Genomic DNA, 20114 nt, shown 5'->3' on the forward strand with positions numbered 1-20114 from the left:
AATAGAGTACACGCCGAGTTTCCAATCCAAACGACGAGCAAAAGCACGAGCTCCTGCTCCCAGAACCTGGAGAAAGCATAACCTGGTGGAATTCCCACTCTGTTTGCATTCCTTTGTGACGACGGTGGTGGTGGTCTTATCGGGCGACGTCCATTCGGCAGTTTGGATGTCAGGTGAATTATTGCAGGCTGATCTCATTTTTCCAACAGTCACTTTAATCACGAAGACGCAGGAAATGAGTGCAAACAACAAAATGGCAATAACAGTTAAGATTTTAGATAATTTAAAACTTTCCGCAACGCAAAGTCGGGCAACTTTTGTACTTTTACATATTTTCTTATTTCGTGGAACACTGATTCAAGTGTAGGCTTTTTTTTATATGACGAGCTGGCTACAAAATATTTTGCTCACTCACTTTTTTTGCACGTAGGTAGGTATGAACGTATTGTGTATCGTGGAACATTTTCTTGAAGAGTAAAAGTCAAGGGCCAAATCGGTCTCTGCTCAAGAACACAAATAAAGTGGGAAGTGGCATTTGTGGCTGAAGAGCCCACAAAAGTTGAGCCATTTTGACAGGCCCCATGTGACCATTTCTTGTTGCGAAATGACCATTTGAGTAGTTCTTGCTTCACCTCAAATGATTTCCTCAAGCTGCTCCCAGACCAATGATTAGCCACCTTCTCAAGTGTCTCAGCATGCATTCGCCTCAGGAGAAAGGTGCTTCGGCCGCGAGGTTGCTTATTTCGTTCATCCCCTCCATGCACATAACCCCTGCAACTGTGTACATGGAGGTAGGCAGGCAGGTGGGGCATCTCGACTGCCTCGTGTACTTATACACACGGAGAGACTACGTGCAGCCAATCTGCTCCAGTATTTATTTCTTAATTCCCCAATGACCACCTAATCCAATCGACGTTGAATTGCTGGCTAAATTTTGGATGCCAAAATCTCCCTGCCCAAGAAACGCTCATAACCATAATGGAACAAGGGAAAGGGCAATTGGAATAGTCCTCCTGTTCTCCGAGATACGTCGACCGGGCTCAGCAACATCCACATCTGCTCGCAAACACATTTACCTGGTCGTGCCGAGTATTTACAGGTAAAACTACAGCAAACCCATGTATACAGCAGGGAATAATGACCTTCAATAAAACCACGCCATTCTGATTTATGGCCAAACAATGACTATTGTATCGTCAAATTGGGAGAGGTGAGACTGTGCAGTCAGTGATGATCATTTGTCACTTCATAATTATGCATTCGTTTCCATCCACTTTACATATTGTTGCTTGTTTAAGGATTGTGCGGTCTCCTCCTCCTCGCAGCATGGAAATCCCATAATTTCCCTGCCTGAGTCTCACCTCCTAATTTTACGACTCATTTGACTTTCTCATCCAGCCATTTGACATTTCGAGCAAAGCATGAAAATAACGAGTTGTTGGAACTAATGCCTCGACATCCTCTAATTTAACATGGCTCCTTAGCTCTTCTTTTAGCAGGTCTTCGTAGTGCATGCCGGTGAATGGACGGGTGGCGGCGGCGGTGGAGATAACACTTAATACTTAATCCGGATTAGAAGCTGGAGCTTTCTCCTGTCTTGCCTGCTTGGAGGTGGTCATAAGGAGAAAGGTGGTTTGGTCACCACTCGGCAGCGGTGGAAGGTACTTGCATCCAACAGCGGTGATAATGTGGTTATACGTATCAAGTCCTCAAGTTGCTCGTTGATGATGTCTCTCTCTCTCTCGGACTGACTTAAGTGGCCTGGTCCAAGATTTCTGTCCTCTCGAGTGTTCCTCCTCCTTCCTTCTCGGCTTGAGTTTCATCGCCCATCGAGGCAGCCCTGGTCTTGTGCTGGGGAAAGATTACACCGAGAAAAGGTGTGACTTGGACTCGTGTTGGGAGATTAGTTGAATGGCTGTAGTTGAGGCAGTCAGTCTATACTACGGACCACCACCACCACGACCTAATCCCATGCCACCTAATGCACCAAACTTACGCCTGGCTTTCCTCCACTTTGTTTGTGCATCAAAAGTCGAGGATTGTTTTGCCTACGCGGAGGAGAAAGTGAGGAGAAAGCATATGCGGAGATAAAAATGTGGACTTTTGTAATAAAATTAGAAGGGGATTGGGCAGGGGATAATTTTATTCCGCCTCGCTCCCAATACTCTTTTCTCACCCAAGCTCAGCCAGCGAGGAGAGGAGAAAGTGGGAGAATAAAAGAATTGAATTTCTTTTACAGCTGTCTACACTCCTCATTTTATTTTATTGCCCACTTGTCAACACCCAGTCGGAGTAAAACCCATTCCAATATTTTATTCCCTCCCGAATAAATAATGCTCCTCTTCCTCCTCCGGCACTGTTTACACTTTACATAATAATCAGTCCACTGCACATCCCTCCTGCATCCGCCTCGTTGGAGGTGCAGAGAAATCCTCAAGAAAGAGGTGACTAGACACACACGACATAAATAAATATATCAACCATGCTTTGAATTGAGGGTCAGGCAAACTGCTTCCACTCCCAGCAGATTTGCAGCTCTGTGTCATGTTTCGTGTTTGCAATTTGTAGTATCAAACAACTTATTGTAATGTGCCACATCCGCTTTGTCATCGATACGTGGTGGCGGAGGGTGGGTGAGAAGAGGGGATTTAAACGTTTTATTTTTTCCTAATGGACTCCCAAATGTAGATACGTCGCCCATTGTGCTCCTGCCAACATATCCGCTTTCCATTTGCCACGGTTCATTCCCTCCTTTGTAGTCCGCCCTGCTCTCCCAAATGGGCCGCCGACTCCACTTTCTCCAAGGAAAAGGAGCCACGGAGGAAAAGCGAGTGCGGAATTTTGCATGGAACATGTGAATGGACGTGCACAAGGAAAATGAGACTTTCTCTCCTCCACGCGGACGGAGAAACTGAAACGCGGTCCAGTTACGTACGTATATTTCATACTGCCCATCGTGCATTCTATTCGTATGCATATATTTAAGTAGTGAAAAGGAACGCTCTTCCTCTCCACAATTTGGTTGCAAAATTTGACAAACTTTCCGCAAGGAAAGAAACTTGCAAATAAGTAGTTTGAGCTTTTCTCGTCATATCCGCTCTGCCCTATTATTTTGCATGTATGACGCAATTCTTGGCCGGATGAGTGTTCACAATACGACAGAATAAACAGAGTGTGATGGTACATAAAGGACGTTAATGAAATGAAGAATTTAATGGGATTTCAATTGCCCCAACGTATACAATTTGGTTCACAAGATTGATGCGTTTCTTGAGAAATATTAGGACGAGTGCAAAAAAGCGCGCGTTGGAAAGTGAAATATGTAGGAAAATAAATTAACTTGTAACTCACACATCCACTTTTATATATCAGCACGAGAAATCTACAACTCTGTACATACATGGATTTTAGAGTACAAAAAAAGTTGGGGTGAAAAGATTTCGTTTCATTGTGGGCTTCACGCCGTTGGATTGAATGGGAGAGAGAGGGGAAGTTGTGGGAGGAACCATTACTCCACGTTTCGCTTCACTACTGGGTCATTCATTGTTTACTGCTGACGTTGAAGTAAATAAATTCCCACTCAACATTCCATTCCCTTTCTGCGAGATTTAAGACCAAATCAACACCAACATTCCGACAAACCGACTTTCACTACTTTCACTCCTCTCAAAGTGCTGCATGAAAGCAAACCAACCCCATCATCGTCATCAGCCACAATCCATCCACCAAGCTGCTGCTTCTTCTTCCGAGGAGCTCCTTCCAATTTACGTTCCATTGGAGTCACTTAAATTTGGTGATTTGGGAAAAACACTGCTCAGCACCCGAAAAGAGGATGGGAAGCAGACCCGCACGGCCGCAGAGAATGCAATCTAAAATGTGAGAAGGTATCTCCTTCCGCCGATTCGCTGATTCCACATTCCTCACAAAGAGTTTTTAACCTGTTTTAATAACAATGTGTGGAAGCGGAGATTCAAAGGATTCCGTCAAATCGAGTTATGTCCTAATACACCCGGAACACCTTCCCACTCACAAATGACGACTCGATGAAGTCGACTAAAATTTATGACCAGTGTTGCAGATAATTCGCAAAGCCTTATCTCGTTTCCTCCACTTTCTCCCCAACCAGCCAACCAACCGGTACGGCTTCAGTTGGTTGGTTATCTTATTGGGAAGTGGAGTCGGAGTGGTCGTTGGTCGTTGACGGCGATGGCGGATCCACGACTCGCATGACGGTGATTGGAAATGAAGGATGTAAATTGGCAGATGAAATCCCCTCTTGTATTCCATTATGGCTGAAATTGTTCATCTCTTCCCCGTAATTTGGCCCTGTTTGCATCCTATTACTTATTTTTCCAGCGTGAGGTGAGACGCGGCTTGACTTCTTTCCTCTGAGGAAAAATTAAGTTTTCTCAGCCTCTCATCACTTGGATCTCAAGTTTTCTATGCAAAAATGGGAAACATGGGGAGCCTTTCTGTCCCTTTGTGTTGCTCCAACAGGAGCTATCTTATTCGGAGGCTGAGCTGCGATCTAAATTTGAATCTCGGGTTTTTCATCTCCCGCTATTATTGAAAATCATAAATGCAATCATTGGGACAAAAAGGTTTTAGGTTTGCCCTCAAAACAAACTTAATAATAAAGCTCCCTCCCTGGTGGAAAGTGGTTGAGGCGTTTGATGACGCTGGCGATGCAATGATGATAAGCCAAGAAATGAGAACGATTTTTTGGGAGTCACCGCATGTGGAGGAGTAGCCATCGTTTCCCTTACCCAATATTGCACCCAGAATGGAAAGAGACGACGAGGACGATGGCGTAATGAAGTTTCATGGTTGCGGAAGTTTGGGTGAATGAAATGGAAAACGTGTCAGCGGTGGGCGAAAGTGGAAAAAGTGAAAGATCGAGAGCAATATGCCAACGCTCCAGGTAACGGAGTGGACCGTTCGCTTATCAGGTTCTTTACGGCCGCGAGAAAAACAATATATGGATAAAATTCGACTATTAATTCAGTGACGGGCTCGTTGGGGTACGGAAAATAGATAGATGCAGTGGATGATTTATGTGTATGGAGATGCGACCAAATATATTTATGCTGTAGGCGTTTGTGTGCGAATGAGTGGAGGCTCCCTGCCTCCTCTCATCCGAGTGGCAACAAAACTGCCCAAGTTTGCAGCCTTGGGTTTGAGGAACTCGTTGTAAACGATCTGATTGGGATCTAAAAGGAACAAGTCTGAAACTCACCAGTTCTTAATAAAATGGTGAGAAATTGTATAAATCGGTGTGTAATTCCCAGAGGAGTTTCTCTCGCTGTATCCAAACCCCTCTGCCTCCATCCTTTCTTCCTTCTGCTGCTCCTCGTCTTGGAGTCAGGCTCTCTGCTGCTGTCGGCTTCTCGTGCCCTGGTCGGATCCACACTTTTCCTCACATGCACTCATCCAAAAACCGTCCAGCTCACTGTTTCTCTCTCCTTCCCTACTAGATAACCTATTGTTTAGAGTTCACTTTCTCCCAGGTACGTGATGGCGGCAGAGGAAGAGCTGTGGTGCACATTTTCTCCCCACAAGACCACCACGCCCACCACTGTCTGCGCCCACAAGTCAGTCGGACAGATACACGACGATGGGTCTGCTTCTCTCGAGCAAGTCATTCGCACCTTGATCCCCAGACACTCGTAACCTGGTGGAGACGGATGTCCAGTCACTGGAGTCAGGACGAGAGCATTCCTACGCGTCGGTGAAGATGCGTCGCGTAGCAGGTGGCCATGACGAAGAAGGGGTGACGAAACAAGCAGCATCTTCTTCGCTCATCGTTCCTGATTGCTGGAAATTTCCCACGTCGAGTTGAAGTTGACCGTCAGACAATCGAGGCGGACTCGGGGCATGATCTCATCACTTGATCTCGTGGATTACTAAGTGATTTTTGTGGCTGCTCTTGTTGGCTGGCGAATGATTGCCTTGCTTGGCTTTACAGGTGAAAGATACGCGAGACGAGAGGACGACGAGGTACACACGGATTTGTTCATATCAAACGCGCCGTCTGAATGTGTTCTCCGTTGGAATTTGGTGCCATTCCTGGGTGGAAGTGGGTTGAATTCAGTTTGATTAAATTCCGTAATCTAATGTGGATTTAGTGGCACATGGAGCTTTTCCGAGATAATGCAGATGAGCGTGCAACGTGGGACGATGTGTTCCCATCATCTGTAACAAAATGAAACAAATTGAATTTTAAACATTGGCTGAATTTGTTACCTTTTTGGTCTGAGGAGTCGTGATATCGGGGCTAAAACTAGTTTACTCAAAATCTGTGTGTGCGAGAGAGAAAGTCCTACAAATTAAATTGCATTTTGCCCTCAGCTTTGTCCAACGTCATCTCTTGCTCTCATGCCCCCAAAACAATTCTCCCCCGCTCCACTCCAACCTCGATTGTCCTCACTTCCCACTCTCACCACCAGCCTGCCACAAAATTATTCAAGACTTTGTTCCCAAACTTTCAGTGTACTCTTTGCTCTTTCAAACAATGTGCAGCTCGCCACACACCTTTCTTGCAAGTACATCTCTCGTATTCAACAGTTTCGTCCTTTGACCAGCCCAATAAGTTTTCCCTTCTCAAATGAAACCACAATAATCCCCACCATTCCCATTGTACAAGCCTCACAGGTACAAGTTTGGAATAATTATCAACATAACTTATGATGTGTATTTAGTTGCTTGCTTGCTACGTAACAAGGTTTGTGTGAGTGGGAACAAAGTATGTAAAATTTACTCGGCGTCTGACTGAAACCACAACTTTCTGCTCAATTTGGGACAATATTTGCGAAATATTTCCTCGTGGCGGAATGTGGGAAGAAAACAAACAAGTTGTTGGTGACAAGAGGGTTATGCATGGGCCTTGGCATATATGAGCGATCTGCTATTCCATGGGACGTGGTGGGTAGTGAAGGAGGGTGGAGGGATTTATTCGTGGGGGGTGAAGGGCGGATTTGAGTGGAGGAAGTCGTTGGGGAGGGAGAGCGAGTTTATCATCGTCATCCTCCTCAGTTGATGATCATCATCAACTCCTCACCAGCCAGCCAGCCAGGCAGGGAACATCATCAACAGAATTCCTCTTGGTCGCTTCTTTTATTCCGGCCGGCAGAGGCACCCGCCGTTTACTCCCTATTATCCCCATGATTTATGACTCTCAATCGGGCGGACACGACTCCCAACCAAAGCAAAACACGCTGCCCCAAGTCAAGAAGCAAGCCAGATTGGGAAAGAGAAAGAGAATTTCAACCCGGGTGACCAGACCGAGCAGATCATCTCCTATACCCACCACCTTCCAACTACTTTCTCCCATGCCTTCCACGGCCTACAAGACTTGTCTGCTGCCTCCGGAGGTAAAAACATTCCGAGAACTTGGCATTGGTTTAAGAGAGTGAGAAGACGGCGGAGAAAGAGCTCACCTTGTTCTTTCTTGCTTGCTCAGGGTGCAGGTCGAAAAGTGAGCAAGGAAATGGAGGGAGAGGAACAAGGAGAGAGATGAAGAGGAAGAAAGTGGGTCTGGACTTGGCTGAGGGCAGAGGCAGCAGCAGAGGACGAGGAGTTGGTTGATACTTTGATCTGCGGGTAAACAGCGAGAAGAGACCAAGCAACTTTCTCTTTGCTCTTCCTCCTCCTTGGACTGGAGTGCATCGCGGAGTGAGGAATTTGGACGGGAGTTCATGGAGAAAGTCAAAGAAAATAAATGGAAGACGGAGGAAAAGCATTCATTTTTTGCTTACCAACACCAACCTCACTCACATCCACCACCACCACCACAGATGAGCATCAGGCGGAGAGAGTGAGTATTCATGCTGGCTGGCTGATGCTCATCCTTTCCAGATGGGTGTGTTCAGCTCGAACTCGTCGTCGGACGGAGGACATGGAGCAGAGAAGAATTCGGTCTTGTGCGACTTTAAGTTTAACAAGGCTCAAAGTTGAAAATTGGAACTCTCAACTTTAACTTTGGTTAGATAATGGACTACGTACACATACACGGAGAAAGTTTTTCCTGCTTATTTTATTCTCCACTTTCCCCCACTCATTCCAAATGATAATAATATCAACACCACTACGACCACCTTCCGCCCTGCTCCTCCTGCCCTCCACTCCTACGCCACACTCAATTTCCCTACTTCACAACTTCTCCCAAAGTAATAACTTTCTCCGCTCGCCCTCCAGAGCGAGAGAGAAAAGAGAGAAAGTGGCAGTGCCAATGAAGTGCAACCTCATCTTGCAAATATCCAACTTCGTGAGGATGAATGCACTACATTTTGTAATCCCGACAGCCTAAACACACACACCTTCAAAAATGATGCAAATAAAAAACATGGGAACGGAGTAGAAAAAATCACTTAATTCCATCTGCCGTCTGAATAAATTATTGTCGTCACGTCCCCAGTCCCACGACTACTGATCCGTTCATAAAGATTTCCAAAAGTTTGGCGTGTCTCGTCCTCTCCAACTCACGACCAAACCCTGCGATCCATGTCTGCTGCGAGTAGTAGGACCGGCTACACGACCCTGCATCTCATCTCTTGGCCGCCTAAATTTGTAGGGAGCAGACTTTGACGAGGAGAAAGTTCTCACGGAAATAAGTTACTCATCTGTTTCCATTTCCCAGCAATCAGACAAGAAATCTGGAGGGTTCTCCCACCGCCACCACCGCCGCCGCCGCTACCACCAACCAAACTATGCAGACGCCGCAAACATTTTGCATGTGGAGATACGTATTGCGCTCAATATTGTGAGCAAGGAAATGCAGGCTGGCGGAGATTTATTTCGGACTTCCTACAAATAGAGAGACGAGGAGGTCGTTAGTGGAATTTCTGAGTCTGCATACCAGAACATGCCGCGTGTGCTTATCGTGGTGGTGATGAGACCAGTGCGGGCCCCTGATATACGCAGGACAAAGTGATGCACTGGATAGGTAGGCATGGAGAGAGAGTGATTCATATCTGGGGAGGGAAAGATTGAGTTTGGACGTGTATTAACAAGTTGGGCGAGTCGGAAGGGAGAAAGATGGGTCTGACAGTCTGCTTGAAAGATGGGAACTCAAAGAAAGATCAATCTAATCTTTTGGAAAATCCTGGAACGTGATTCTCTTGAATTGGTCGTCGTCGTCGTCCACGAGACAGAAGGGGAAAAGTCTTGAGAAGAAGGAGACTTAGGCGGGCTTAGCGAGACCACCACCTCTGCCCATCATCCCCTTCACCAGGTCCACACAAAAACACTTCCTGTCCCACATGGCTCCTGATATGACTAAATCTCGCCCTATTTTATGTCCCATTTGTCCGCATTTCACGCTTGCATAACTTCAGCCCAGTCACTCACCTCCTCCTCTCTCTCTCCAGCCACACATCTCTCCGGCCACGTGACGAGGTGGTCAAGTCGTCAGTAATATTGACCAAATACAACAATAAGAAGGAGTGAAATAACTATAATTGTTTTACTCGCCCAGTGTGTACCCCAATTCCAATAAATGTTTGACCGTGTGTTACACACGATCACATTGCACGTGTGGAAGATGAATATATGGAGCGGTTTGTGTCTGTCTGTCTCTGATGGAAATTGGTCTTTGACTTTCCCTTTGGGTTTGATGTTCGGAAAGCAATCTGGAGGTCGCACGGGTTGGATTCTTTGAATTGGTGGGTCAAATAAGTTCGTGGATTTGATTTCTATGCAAGTTTTGTGCGTGGATTTGGTGGGTCAGCGGGCAGATTATTCAATCGGGATACAGACGAGGAAATAAGCCTCCAGAGATTTGTTTCAATTCATCATCCCTCCCTCGCTCACTCCTCTCCGCTCTCGACATTATTCTCACATATGTGCCAACCAAATGCTTTCTCCGTCCTTCCTCCTCCTCGCCACTCACTCAGTTTGCGGAGTCAGGGCGGACTGGTCATTTGTTTCTTCCAATTTCCGGTAAATGCCAGATCCAGGAGAGGAAGAGGCGCATCACACACATCAGCCCAGAAGAAGATGTGCAATTTATTGGGATTTTGAACAAAATGAGGTTTCTTCGCTCGGTTGGATCGAGAATTGACTTGGTTTTGGGTGCCGTTGTGAATGCAAATTCTCATCACTCGCTCTCACTCCAGACGCAGCCAGCAAAAGGACACGAGCCACCAAACCGTAAAGGATTCCTTTGAACAAAGTTTTGCAATAATTGTTGAAAACTTGGCTCGTTCCCGCTCTCAAATATTTGCTCTTGTTCCAGTTACCAGTGAATTGACACTGTTAAATAAAGCAATGTTTAAACTACAAACAAAGGAAACAAGTCGCATAGTTCACACTCTTCCGCCGTCTAAAATGTTATGCTTGTTTGTTTATGTAGCCCAAAGTGGAGGAGTGTTGACTTTCCACGTCGATCTAATTTGCATCTTGGGGAATAACTTGGGTTGAGCGTTTTGTGTTCAAAAGCCCTCACTCGAAGGATCCACTTTGTCAGGTGAATTTTGTGGTCGCGACCCCGTGGCATTTCCAACGTCAACCACCACGACCACTGCTTCTTTTCGCAATAAATGCCCATCTCACTCTCCGCCCTGGTCACACTAATGCGTTTGTTTGTTTGTGCCAAGGCTTCGACCTCCGTTTAAAGAGTGGAGCAATTTGGACTTTTCAAGCCCTCAACCAAGTCGTGTGTACTCGAAAGTGCCCTCAAGGAATGCAAACCACAGTTGCACGAGGACACGACAAATCGTCAAACGGTAGAATCCCAGTCTGCCTGGAGACAGGAAAGTATGAGGGAAATCGCAGTGACTTTCTCTTCTACGCTGCTACTCGCGATATGCATCTTCTCGGCACATCATCATCACCATCAACACTCACTTTGCTGGCAACCTCGACTCTGACTCCCCACAGAAATGACAACTGACTTTTGCCACAAGTCCACGGAACGGAAAAGATGTGTGATGTCGTTTCTTTTTGATGCGTCGTGTTTATGTTTCACGCTTAGTGAGCTACGCACACAAAAAGCAGAGTCAAACTCGCCTCGCTTACTCGAACGAAGGGCGACCAACTGTGTGATGCGTGTGTGATGTGTGTGTACGTATACAAACTGTGAGGCTAAAATCTGCAAATTAGCCGTGACGGGGATAAGTTTGTGTGTCACCTGTTTCGCAAGCCTCCGGCCATCCTAGGGCTGACACATTGATGCGGACATGGTGGCAAATTTTGAAAGGTTTTCGGTTAAAGGGAAGAGCGGGTGACTGAGCAACATTTCGCTTCCACCAGTTAATAATATGACTGAAGGGCTACACGCTTGGTCCATTTTGACAATTGTCTCTCCCAATAGAGCTCCCTCAACTGCAAACCATGGCGCAAACTGACTCTTCCATTCGACCCATCGGCATACGTACCTACAACCATGCATCCATCAAACGAATGTGACTTTCACAAATTTTGCACAACGTCAACCAAGCAAATTGACGTATGACATGTACATGGCGATGTCATAATAAATGACGCGGTCCGTTATGCAACCACCGGGTGGATGCATTCCATCAAAGCCCAAATATTGTCATCCTGACTAATGATAACCTTCCACTTGGGATTGGTCGTATAATGTGAGCCATAAATTATGCATGAGGCTCTCAGTAATTGGTAATCATCACCTTTAAGCAAGTCAGAATTAATAAGTGTTGTGCATTCGTTTCAGCCTCACGGCGAAAATAGCTTGAACCGGGTGCAATTACTGGGAGGAGCAATGTGTCGATCGGAGTTATGTCACTGCACCGACTTCTTCTGCCGTCCCCGCCAATTGTCCAATTACCAAAATGAAGGCACGAGCAATAAGTAATGCGTCGCACCGGTTTTTTGAAGGTAACGAATATTTCAGCATGATTTCTCCCCATCAAGAATTTAGGAGCAAATCAGCAGGAAAACGAGCTTTTTGCCTTAATCAATGTCAAAAGCAGTGGTCATAAGGCGACCGAGATAACAAGAACGTACTTCTGTACATACAAACTCCCTCTGGGCAGAGCAGAAAAATAAATCGAGCCAATAAATCACTTGACCATTAATGCAAATAGGGAATGACAACTGAAGGTTCTCTCCTCTGCCTGGCTGGCTACCTGGCGTTGTGTAAGTTGAGTTAACATTGTGTGTGTCGTGCACCTGGGAAATTCTTGCTTTTCAATTCCACCTCCTTATGGAATTTTTCTATGTGGTGCACATGATTTCTGGTGTGTGTGTATTGTGAATGGAGTGGATGGATGGATGGACAAGTGTCGAATTGATTTATGACCAGTACATATGTATTCCAGGAACCTCGTTGGTTCTCCACCAAAAAGTAGCGACTAACTAACTGACTCTATTGATTGGCTCATGGCTGAGTTGACAGTGTGTTCAATATCCAATTCAAGGCACATTGTTAACTGCATCCTACATCAAAGAGGAAGTACAAAGCCGTCTCCAATTTCTGTCCTCCTTTCCGCCGGTTTTTTACCTTTCATCCGACAGGACTTTCACTCTGGACGACTGGACCCCGAGTTTATAGCTGCCATCCACCACCACCACCACACACGGCTCCGAGATGGATACATCGATAGGTGATAGTGCTGGTTATAGCTGATACTTTCATATCATAACTCTCATCATTGTGATGGAGGAACAATAAAGAGCCCAGTGGAGATATTTCTTAAGGCGGCAGTACTGACCATACACTGCACCTCCGCACACACACATTTCCATAAATTTCATACATAAATTAGTCTTATGGATTACTCTGGCAGTGCAAGAATAGCCTGTCAGTTTTTGGTCGACGTGTTGTACGAATGCTTCACAGGAGCCCCATTTTTTGTGGGGACGAATACATGTCTCCTGTGCCACCCCTCTGTCCGCCTTCCCATATGTCATTACCAAAGCCAATGATAGGAACAAAATGACCGATATCGCCTCGCAGCCGTCTGAATGCTACTCTCCGCCGCAAAGGACAAAGGAAGATTCTGTGCTGACGGATCCTTGCGGGTTTTGCCGTGGAGCTAAATTGACTGTGTGTTGGTTTGGTTTGGTGACTAGTGAGCAGTGACTTGACTTCATGATGAATGAGGCAGCAGCTCTCGTCCACGCGGATGATGATGCTTTCTCCTCGAGAGGAAAGTGACACAGCGGATTTTCTCAACGATGACGCCACCACAATCCAACCACCAAACACACACACGCTCACTCACTCAGCATGCGAGTACAAAGACGACGGGGAATAAGGAGCCAGTTTGTGTGTGGCAGCAGGTTGCAGGTTTCTCCGGCTTGGTTGGATGGCCAGCTTGGTATATCCGCCTCATGAATTTCTCTTCATAAATAAATCCGAACCTGGGGATTGGACTCATGTATTCGCTTCCAATGAATAAAATAGGCAGAGAAATCCAGTATTTATTTGGATTTGGACCAATTCTTTGATTCTCCTCCTGAGGAGAAACCTAAAAACTGCCGTGTTTCACATTCGTGGTGGCCCTGAGCTCAAAGAATCCTTTGAAGAAAGCTGGAAGTAGCTGAGGAGTGAGGACATGGTGGAGCAAATGGCCGGACCACCGTGGGGAAGGACGGATATCGATATGCGCTAATCAGCTTGGGAATCAGTCGCTCAGCCACGAGCCTTTGTACTCAACAACCACCACCACACGACCACCGGAGATAGGATCCGCGGCAGACAAGGATTAGTCCACAAAGGACGAGGCCTATTCATTTCCTCCACTTGTAAGAAATCTGCACCATCATCATCATCATCATGCACATTCTATTTTCGTCAAGTGACTCAAGAGGAGAGACAAACGACGCGAGGATGAGACTCCGACCCAACCAAGAAATGAGCCACAAAAATGTACCCACGAAGAGAAAGTCGCTCCTCTCATCACTGACTGAGTATTAGCAAAATTGTGACAGCCCTTGAAAAATTAGCCTCTCACAAGAACATCACGCTAAAAATAAAATTATGTGATGCTTAACTATTAATTTTATGGGAATAAAGCCAGAGGAGTTTGTCTTTGAGATTGGAGAAGTGCGTTCGTCTGGGGCTTGTTTCTGGGAGATATATCTTTTTCCCAAGTGCAGTATGACTAGGAGCATGGGAGAGAAATGAAGGTTAGTGTGGTTTCCTTCTTCTTGGGGAGAGAGACAGGTGTTCCGAGTCTAAATATTTCATAAGCAAATCAATAGAGGCAATGCAAGTGGAGGCAGGAGAGGAGGGGAAGCAGGAGGGGAAAGCAGGAGGGCGAAGAGAGGAGAAGAACGAGATAGAATTGGATATCAAATCCAGTTACTTTATCTTAACTGCCTTGTTATGTTCTGGTATTGAACGGATGCCTTCAGAACTAATCAGGTCGCTCCTCGGGGTCCCACAAACACTTTTTCCGGAGCCATCCATTTCCCCGCATTGCCACGGCTGAAGGACATGGTCAGAGATCAGGAGACGAGCGGACTTGTGTGACCCGGACGGGCACCATGGACGGTCTCCGTCCGCCTACCTTTCTCCGTGTACTCGTGTTTGTTTGCATTTGTAGAGACCAATACTGGGAGTGGAGCACAATTCACTTGTTTATTCAACCCCCCTTGAAACCTTAATTCAAACCAAGTTTGCTTATTCCAATCTGCTCCTCCACTTATTTCCTCCTCCCGCTGCTTATCCAAGTATGATGCCCATGCCGCAGTCAGAGTGAGAAAGGCCAAAATGTAGGACAAGGTAAATATAAGGACACACAATCACAACTCTTCTCGCATTCGTCAACTCATTTCAGTGCTGGCGAAATGGCTGCCATTACCATTTTCATATTTGCAGGTGAAATATTCCACACCTTGGCATGACAAATACGCCAAAGAAAAAAAAACGTGATTGCATTTGCACAAGATATTGTACACACGGGAAACTTGTGTTGTTGTGGCTTATCATTAATTTATTGAAATCTCGGGAAATTGCAATTTTGATTGGAACGTATTTGCTATACATATTTATGCCGCTCGAAATCACGGGCAGGATTTGCCTATAGGCACACACACAGCAATCCACGTCATGTCAATCATATCTGCAAACAGAAGGACTAATTGTTATGGTGGAGCCGTTGGGAAGAGACACATCGCGTGACACGATGACATACGCGTCAGTAATTGAAATATCCGAGTACACAAAAGGTGTTCCTCAACTCGCACATTGTCCCTGCACCAGCCAATTTTGAGAACGTGCAATTCCACCTCACATGTTTTACCTCAATTTATTCCTTGCCTTACACAACCTACAAATTTGCGAATTGGGCGCAAAAAAACACAACTCGAATGTCAAAGCTGTTGCATGACACCACAAACATCGGGAAGGTCTGTGTGACAGGCAGGAGAAAGTTTTCAAGTGTGTGTTTGTGCACTTATTGTGCTACGTCGGAGAGGACGAGAGCAGGATGGGTGGCAGTTAGGGGTCGTCTGGAGGAGGAAATAAGTTATTAGTTGTCCTTGTTTCCTGGATTTCGATTAGAAATTACTTTGCTCGAGAGAGAGAGAATTGCACTTGTTTGTTCATTGTTGTTCCGTCGGACTTGAGTGAGAGAGACAAACTTATCGGGCTGCTTTCTCTCTCTAATTGTAATGCCATGTGCATGTGATGTCCTCTTCTCCACTTGGCTCACCATTCACGTCCCTTTGTTAGCCCTGCACCACAGCCAATCTCGCATAAAAGTTCCACACCGAAAGTTGCACACACATCATCTGCACAGGTTGCATGTGTGTATGTGCTACACGGACAAGATGGACCTGCACATCCTACAAGGCATCAACTCTTGGCCCAAATTTTTCCACTCTTCTGTTAAAATTTATTTGCCAGGTGGGTCGCCCATTCTGGAGTGAAATGGAACAGTTTCACCTGATTCAATGGTTGGGTTGCATATTTGGGCACTTTGAGAACAATAGTTTTGTAAGAGAGGGCGTTTTAAAAGCTAAAAGATCTGAGAGTGGATGGAAATATGCAAATATTTATGTTGGAGATGAGAGCGTTAAAAGCATGTCGGAGAGATTTCCATGTTTTTCTCCATCCTTCGGAAATTTCGCAGCCGTATCGCTCGCATCACCATCGTCGTCGTCGTGTGTCCTTCCTTCGCCGCCTTGTCTCACAGTCGGCTGCCAATAACTTTCTCGAGCCAGGAGAGGAGTGGTGCTGGAGTTTGGAGTACCATGCTCTCCGGATTCTTTGAAGTTGTCATCCCCACATGAGGTCTTATCCAACAACTTCACTCCATTTCAGATGGATTTCACCCAGCCACTTATTTGTATGCCGCACCAGACTCCTGCTACCTTTCCTTTCACCGGAATATCTCCCCGTATCGTGTGCACCACGCAGACCAGGCATAATTCTAGATGGGTGGGTGGCTACGCTCTCCTTTCTCTCCCAGCATTATGACACATACCTTCATTTCCTTCCACCACCACCACCGTCTTGATGCCTACCTGCCTAATACCTTGCCAACTACTCACTCGCTACCTGTGCAGTAAAGCACTTACAAGATTTGCGCGGAGACAAGACGACGACAATGACGGCGCTTGGTGACACGGTAAAATGACAAGGAAACAAGCAGCAGTCGTCGCCGTCGTCGTCGCCTTATCTCGAGCAATATGCGGTATGTCCTCTTTCTTCATGTGAGAGGAATTTGGTTTATTACACCAGTGCAGAAAAATGTGGCAAAATCCATGGAAAACCGGGCCGAGTATAAAATGTCATTTCCTTTGATGAGCCTCGAGAAAGATTAGAATGATCAAAGCTGACACGAAATTGAAGGCAAATTACGATCCGAGACTTTACTACCGCAAACCCCCGCCTGCCACGACGTCCCCAATGCAACGTAATGGATGCAAGTGGTAAACAAATGAGGAAAATGTGGAAACGGGGGTGGCGGAAACAAAGGGAGCGTAAAAGAGAGGAGCGTGGCTGGCGTGGCGTGAAATAAGCGTGTCGGTCTAAGCCACAGAACAGTAAAAATTAGCTCCGGCCAAGAAACAAAAACTTTGTCGCAAGAACAACAAACTGGATTCCGTCGAGTTGAGAGTTGCAATTCCACCAAGATAGACGCTTGTGAAAGACGAAAGTGGCGGCAGTCACTGCGATGGGTGGGATATCGCACAGCCTGACGATAAAAAAGATACACTTTTGTGTGAGTATAGACAGCCGTGGTTTTCTGGAGAAAGTCATTCGGATCTAAATATTCGGAAGCATGGGATGCATGGGAATGTGACAGGGCGAACATGTCGCCTGTTGGGTAGCTTAAAGCTCCACGTCTTAATTCGGTTTAAAAACTGGGAGGTCAGAGTTGAGCACGGGTCTGGATGTGAAGCGGGTAGCAAGTGGTGTTTTTGCAACAAATGGGAATATGAGAAGGGAAATATTTTCCCTTGACGTCCTTGTGAAAGCCGGAGTAAGTAGATGTCAGTCGGGATCAAAAGACGAAATAAATTAAATTCTCGTTCTGAGATGTTTACTTGCAAAGACAAAAATCCTTTGGTTTGGAGAAATGGGAATTCAACTTTTAATGGGATTCGGATCTAAATGGGGTGCTCGCATCATCTTCTCTCCAAATTTTACATTTCTGACATTGTGGTGTCACGCAAAAACGACTCCTCCACATCCACCACCGTCCGTGTGACCCCTCAACCTTTCCCCGTTCTCATCATACGGCCACATACAAATGTACATGTAGAGGATTGCAGGGCAGAATTCGTACCTCGTTATTATCACCACCAAGCGTATCGACCGACCCAAAGATAAAAGTTGCTGCCACACCCACGTCCTCCTTGCGAATGCAACTTGGACTTTATTTTTCAAATTTTCGCAACCAAAAGTCGATCCACAAGTTTCAGCTAGGTCCTGGTGACGTACTCGATATGAACATCACCGATTCTCCCCTTATTTTAGTTGGCATGCAAAAAGTGCGAAAATGAGGAATTCGAGATTTTTTCGCAACGTGTCCCCCACGTATTCCATTAATCGTTGGACCGGACAGTAATGCGATAATGCGAGTTAATTAGAATGGGGTTAAATTAGGCTTTTACCTTTCTGCAGATATATCTTACACAAGGCAATTTGAAAAAGTTCTTATCGAATTAAAGTTACATCCCACTCAAAGAGAAATAAGTTGGTCGGACATAAGCGGTGGACCTTGGAGGAATTATTCCACCCATCCATCAGTCTAAATTATGAGGATAATGGCTGTTGTTGTTTCTACTTTTTTGCCATCGTCGTGTGGTGACAAGGAGACCACAACAACCAATTTGAGCAGAATCGATACACTTATCTTCAACAGTTGGACTTTAGTTTAGTCATGAAAAAATTGTGGTCAGGTGGGACGGGTAGTTTTCTCCAATTTATTCTCCGCACTTTATTTAATCTATAGTTCAAACGGATACTGCATACTCCAGCTTATTTATCTATCTACAAAATGACCAGGCACGCAACAAAACTTGATCGTGTATCTTCCATCCGTTGGATTTCGATTATTATTGATTTTCTCAAAAATAAGTAGTTGCTATTATTATTATTTCTATTATTAACAGTGTTCGTCCGCTGCGGATTACGCCACATGTAAAATAAGCCACGAGAGATATGTTCGTAAAATTCCGCGTGGGCAGATAAACTATTTTGCATGGTGCGTACTTTTACTCGTTGTATGCATACACTTTTTTATTTGTGTCTTTATGCATTTACATACGTTTCCATTTCCTTCCCCGTACTTACGTACATAGCTCCTTCGACCACGAGGTAAAAAAACACCCACTTCATCGTGGCCATCAGAGAACTCGCAAGTAAATGGATCGATCAACCATACAATCAAATTTTTTAATTATTTCTGCCTTAATAGCAACTTTTCCTGAGAATTTTCCCAATTTCCCAGTCGCAAGCTAGCAAGTATGTTACACAAGTCTCCAATCTGTGTGAAATTTCAGTCAATTGGATTGATAAATTTTGGACGTCGTTTCCTCAGAGTCTTTCTGGTACATGGTTGGGGGTCCTAAGTATTTAACGGGTAAACAGCATTAATGTCAGGAGGCCTGCAAGTAAATATGTAAATACGTCTTGTATTTGAATCAGTTTGAGAAACTCAATTAGAGAAATCTTGTGCGAAAGTAAGTGGGGCACATTTATGTAAAGCAAATAAATGCCAAGTTGCTCATGATGCGAGTCAACTTGGCAAATGTGGCAGCCGAATGTTTGCAGGGAGCAGGAGCATTTTTGCAGCCGCTTCCCGTTTCCGGCCAGAGATGAGCAAAGTGTAATAAGGAAATTGGAAAAATGTGTTCCCCTGCTGGAAAATCATGGAAAGTTGGCCACCACCAGCACCACAGCCAACCCGGTGACTTTCTCCTCCTCCTTCCTCGCCTGCTACTTTTTCTCCGTCTTCTCCGCTGGTTGAGATTTGATTACAGTGCTATTACATTTTCCATTTCACTTTCTCACCCTGCTGTCTCTCTGCCCTGGGCTTGTTGCACGCCTTCTCCTCCTGAGGTACGCACAGACATCCATTCTCCCCAAGACATGCATGGGGCGATTTACATGCTCAACTTGAGATATATCTATGTAGAAGAAGGCGAGGGAGCTAACAAGTGTAGCCGAGATTCCTCTTGCCTGGAAATCCGAGAAATCACCCATCCGAAATTAAATGTCGAGTTGCAATGGTGGAGAATGCAGCTCAGCCAGGCAGGTGAGTGTAATAATAAGCGTTGCACTCTAGCAGGTCATAAGGAATTCAAGAGACGGGCCTGCCTGCCAGAACCAGCCACCTATGCATGCACACGACACAAGCAGTCGCCAATCTAAATCTGCCCAAGAGGAAAATCCAGTCAGCAAATTAAATAGGGCAAAGACCGTCATTCAGCATTCCACAAAAACTCGCGTCTTCTCGAAAATTGGAAGCATTTTTTCTACGTACGACGAAGGTTTCACAAAAGCTGAGATGGCGGGGCAAACGGGGGACGCTGTTAAAAAAATTGACTTTGGAGCCCCATCCTCGCGCTTACTGCATATCAAATCAAACGTGAATTAGAGTGGAGATAAAGGATGACTTTCTACCTAATACGAGGGCATATGACCATGAATCCGTCCATTCCACGTGTCTCCCACTCCTCTTGTTACGCGAATT

At 45.6% G+C, this 20114-nt stretch overlaps 1 protein-coding gene across 1 annotated transcript in view; it reads right to left on the minus strand.

Annotated features, from left to right (window-relative positions):
- The window catches only part of LOC110855847, a 45199-nt gene that overhangs the window by 15555 nt on the left and 9530 nt on the right, over positions 1–20114 (minus strand). Inside the window, exon 2 of the mRNA XM_035856667.1 lies at positions 5237–6192. Coding sequence (XP_035712560.1) covers positions 5237–5328 — 92 coding nt within the window. The 5' untranslated portion in view covers positions 5329–6192. The remainder of the gene's footprint in view (positions 1–5236; positions 6193–20114) is intronic.

This window comes from Folsomia candida, unplaced genomic scaffold (genome assembly GCF_002217175.1).
Source record: "Folsomia candida strain VU population unplaced genomic scaffold, ASM221717v1 Fcan01_Sc014, whole genome shotgun sequence".
NCBI classification, from domain to species: domain Eukaryota; kingdom Metazoa; phylum Arthropoda; class Collembola; order Entomobryomorpha; family Isotomidae; genus Folsomia; species Folsomia candida.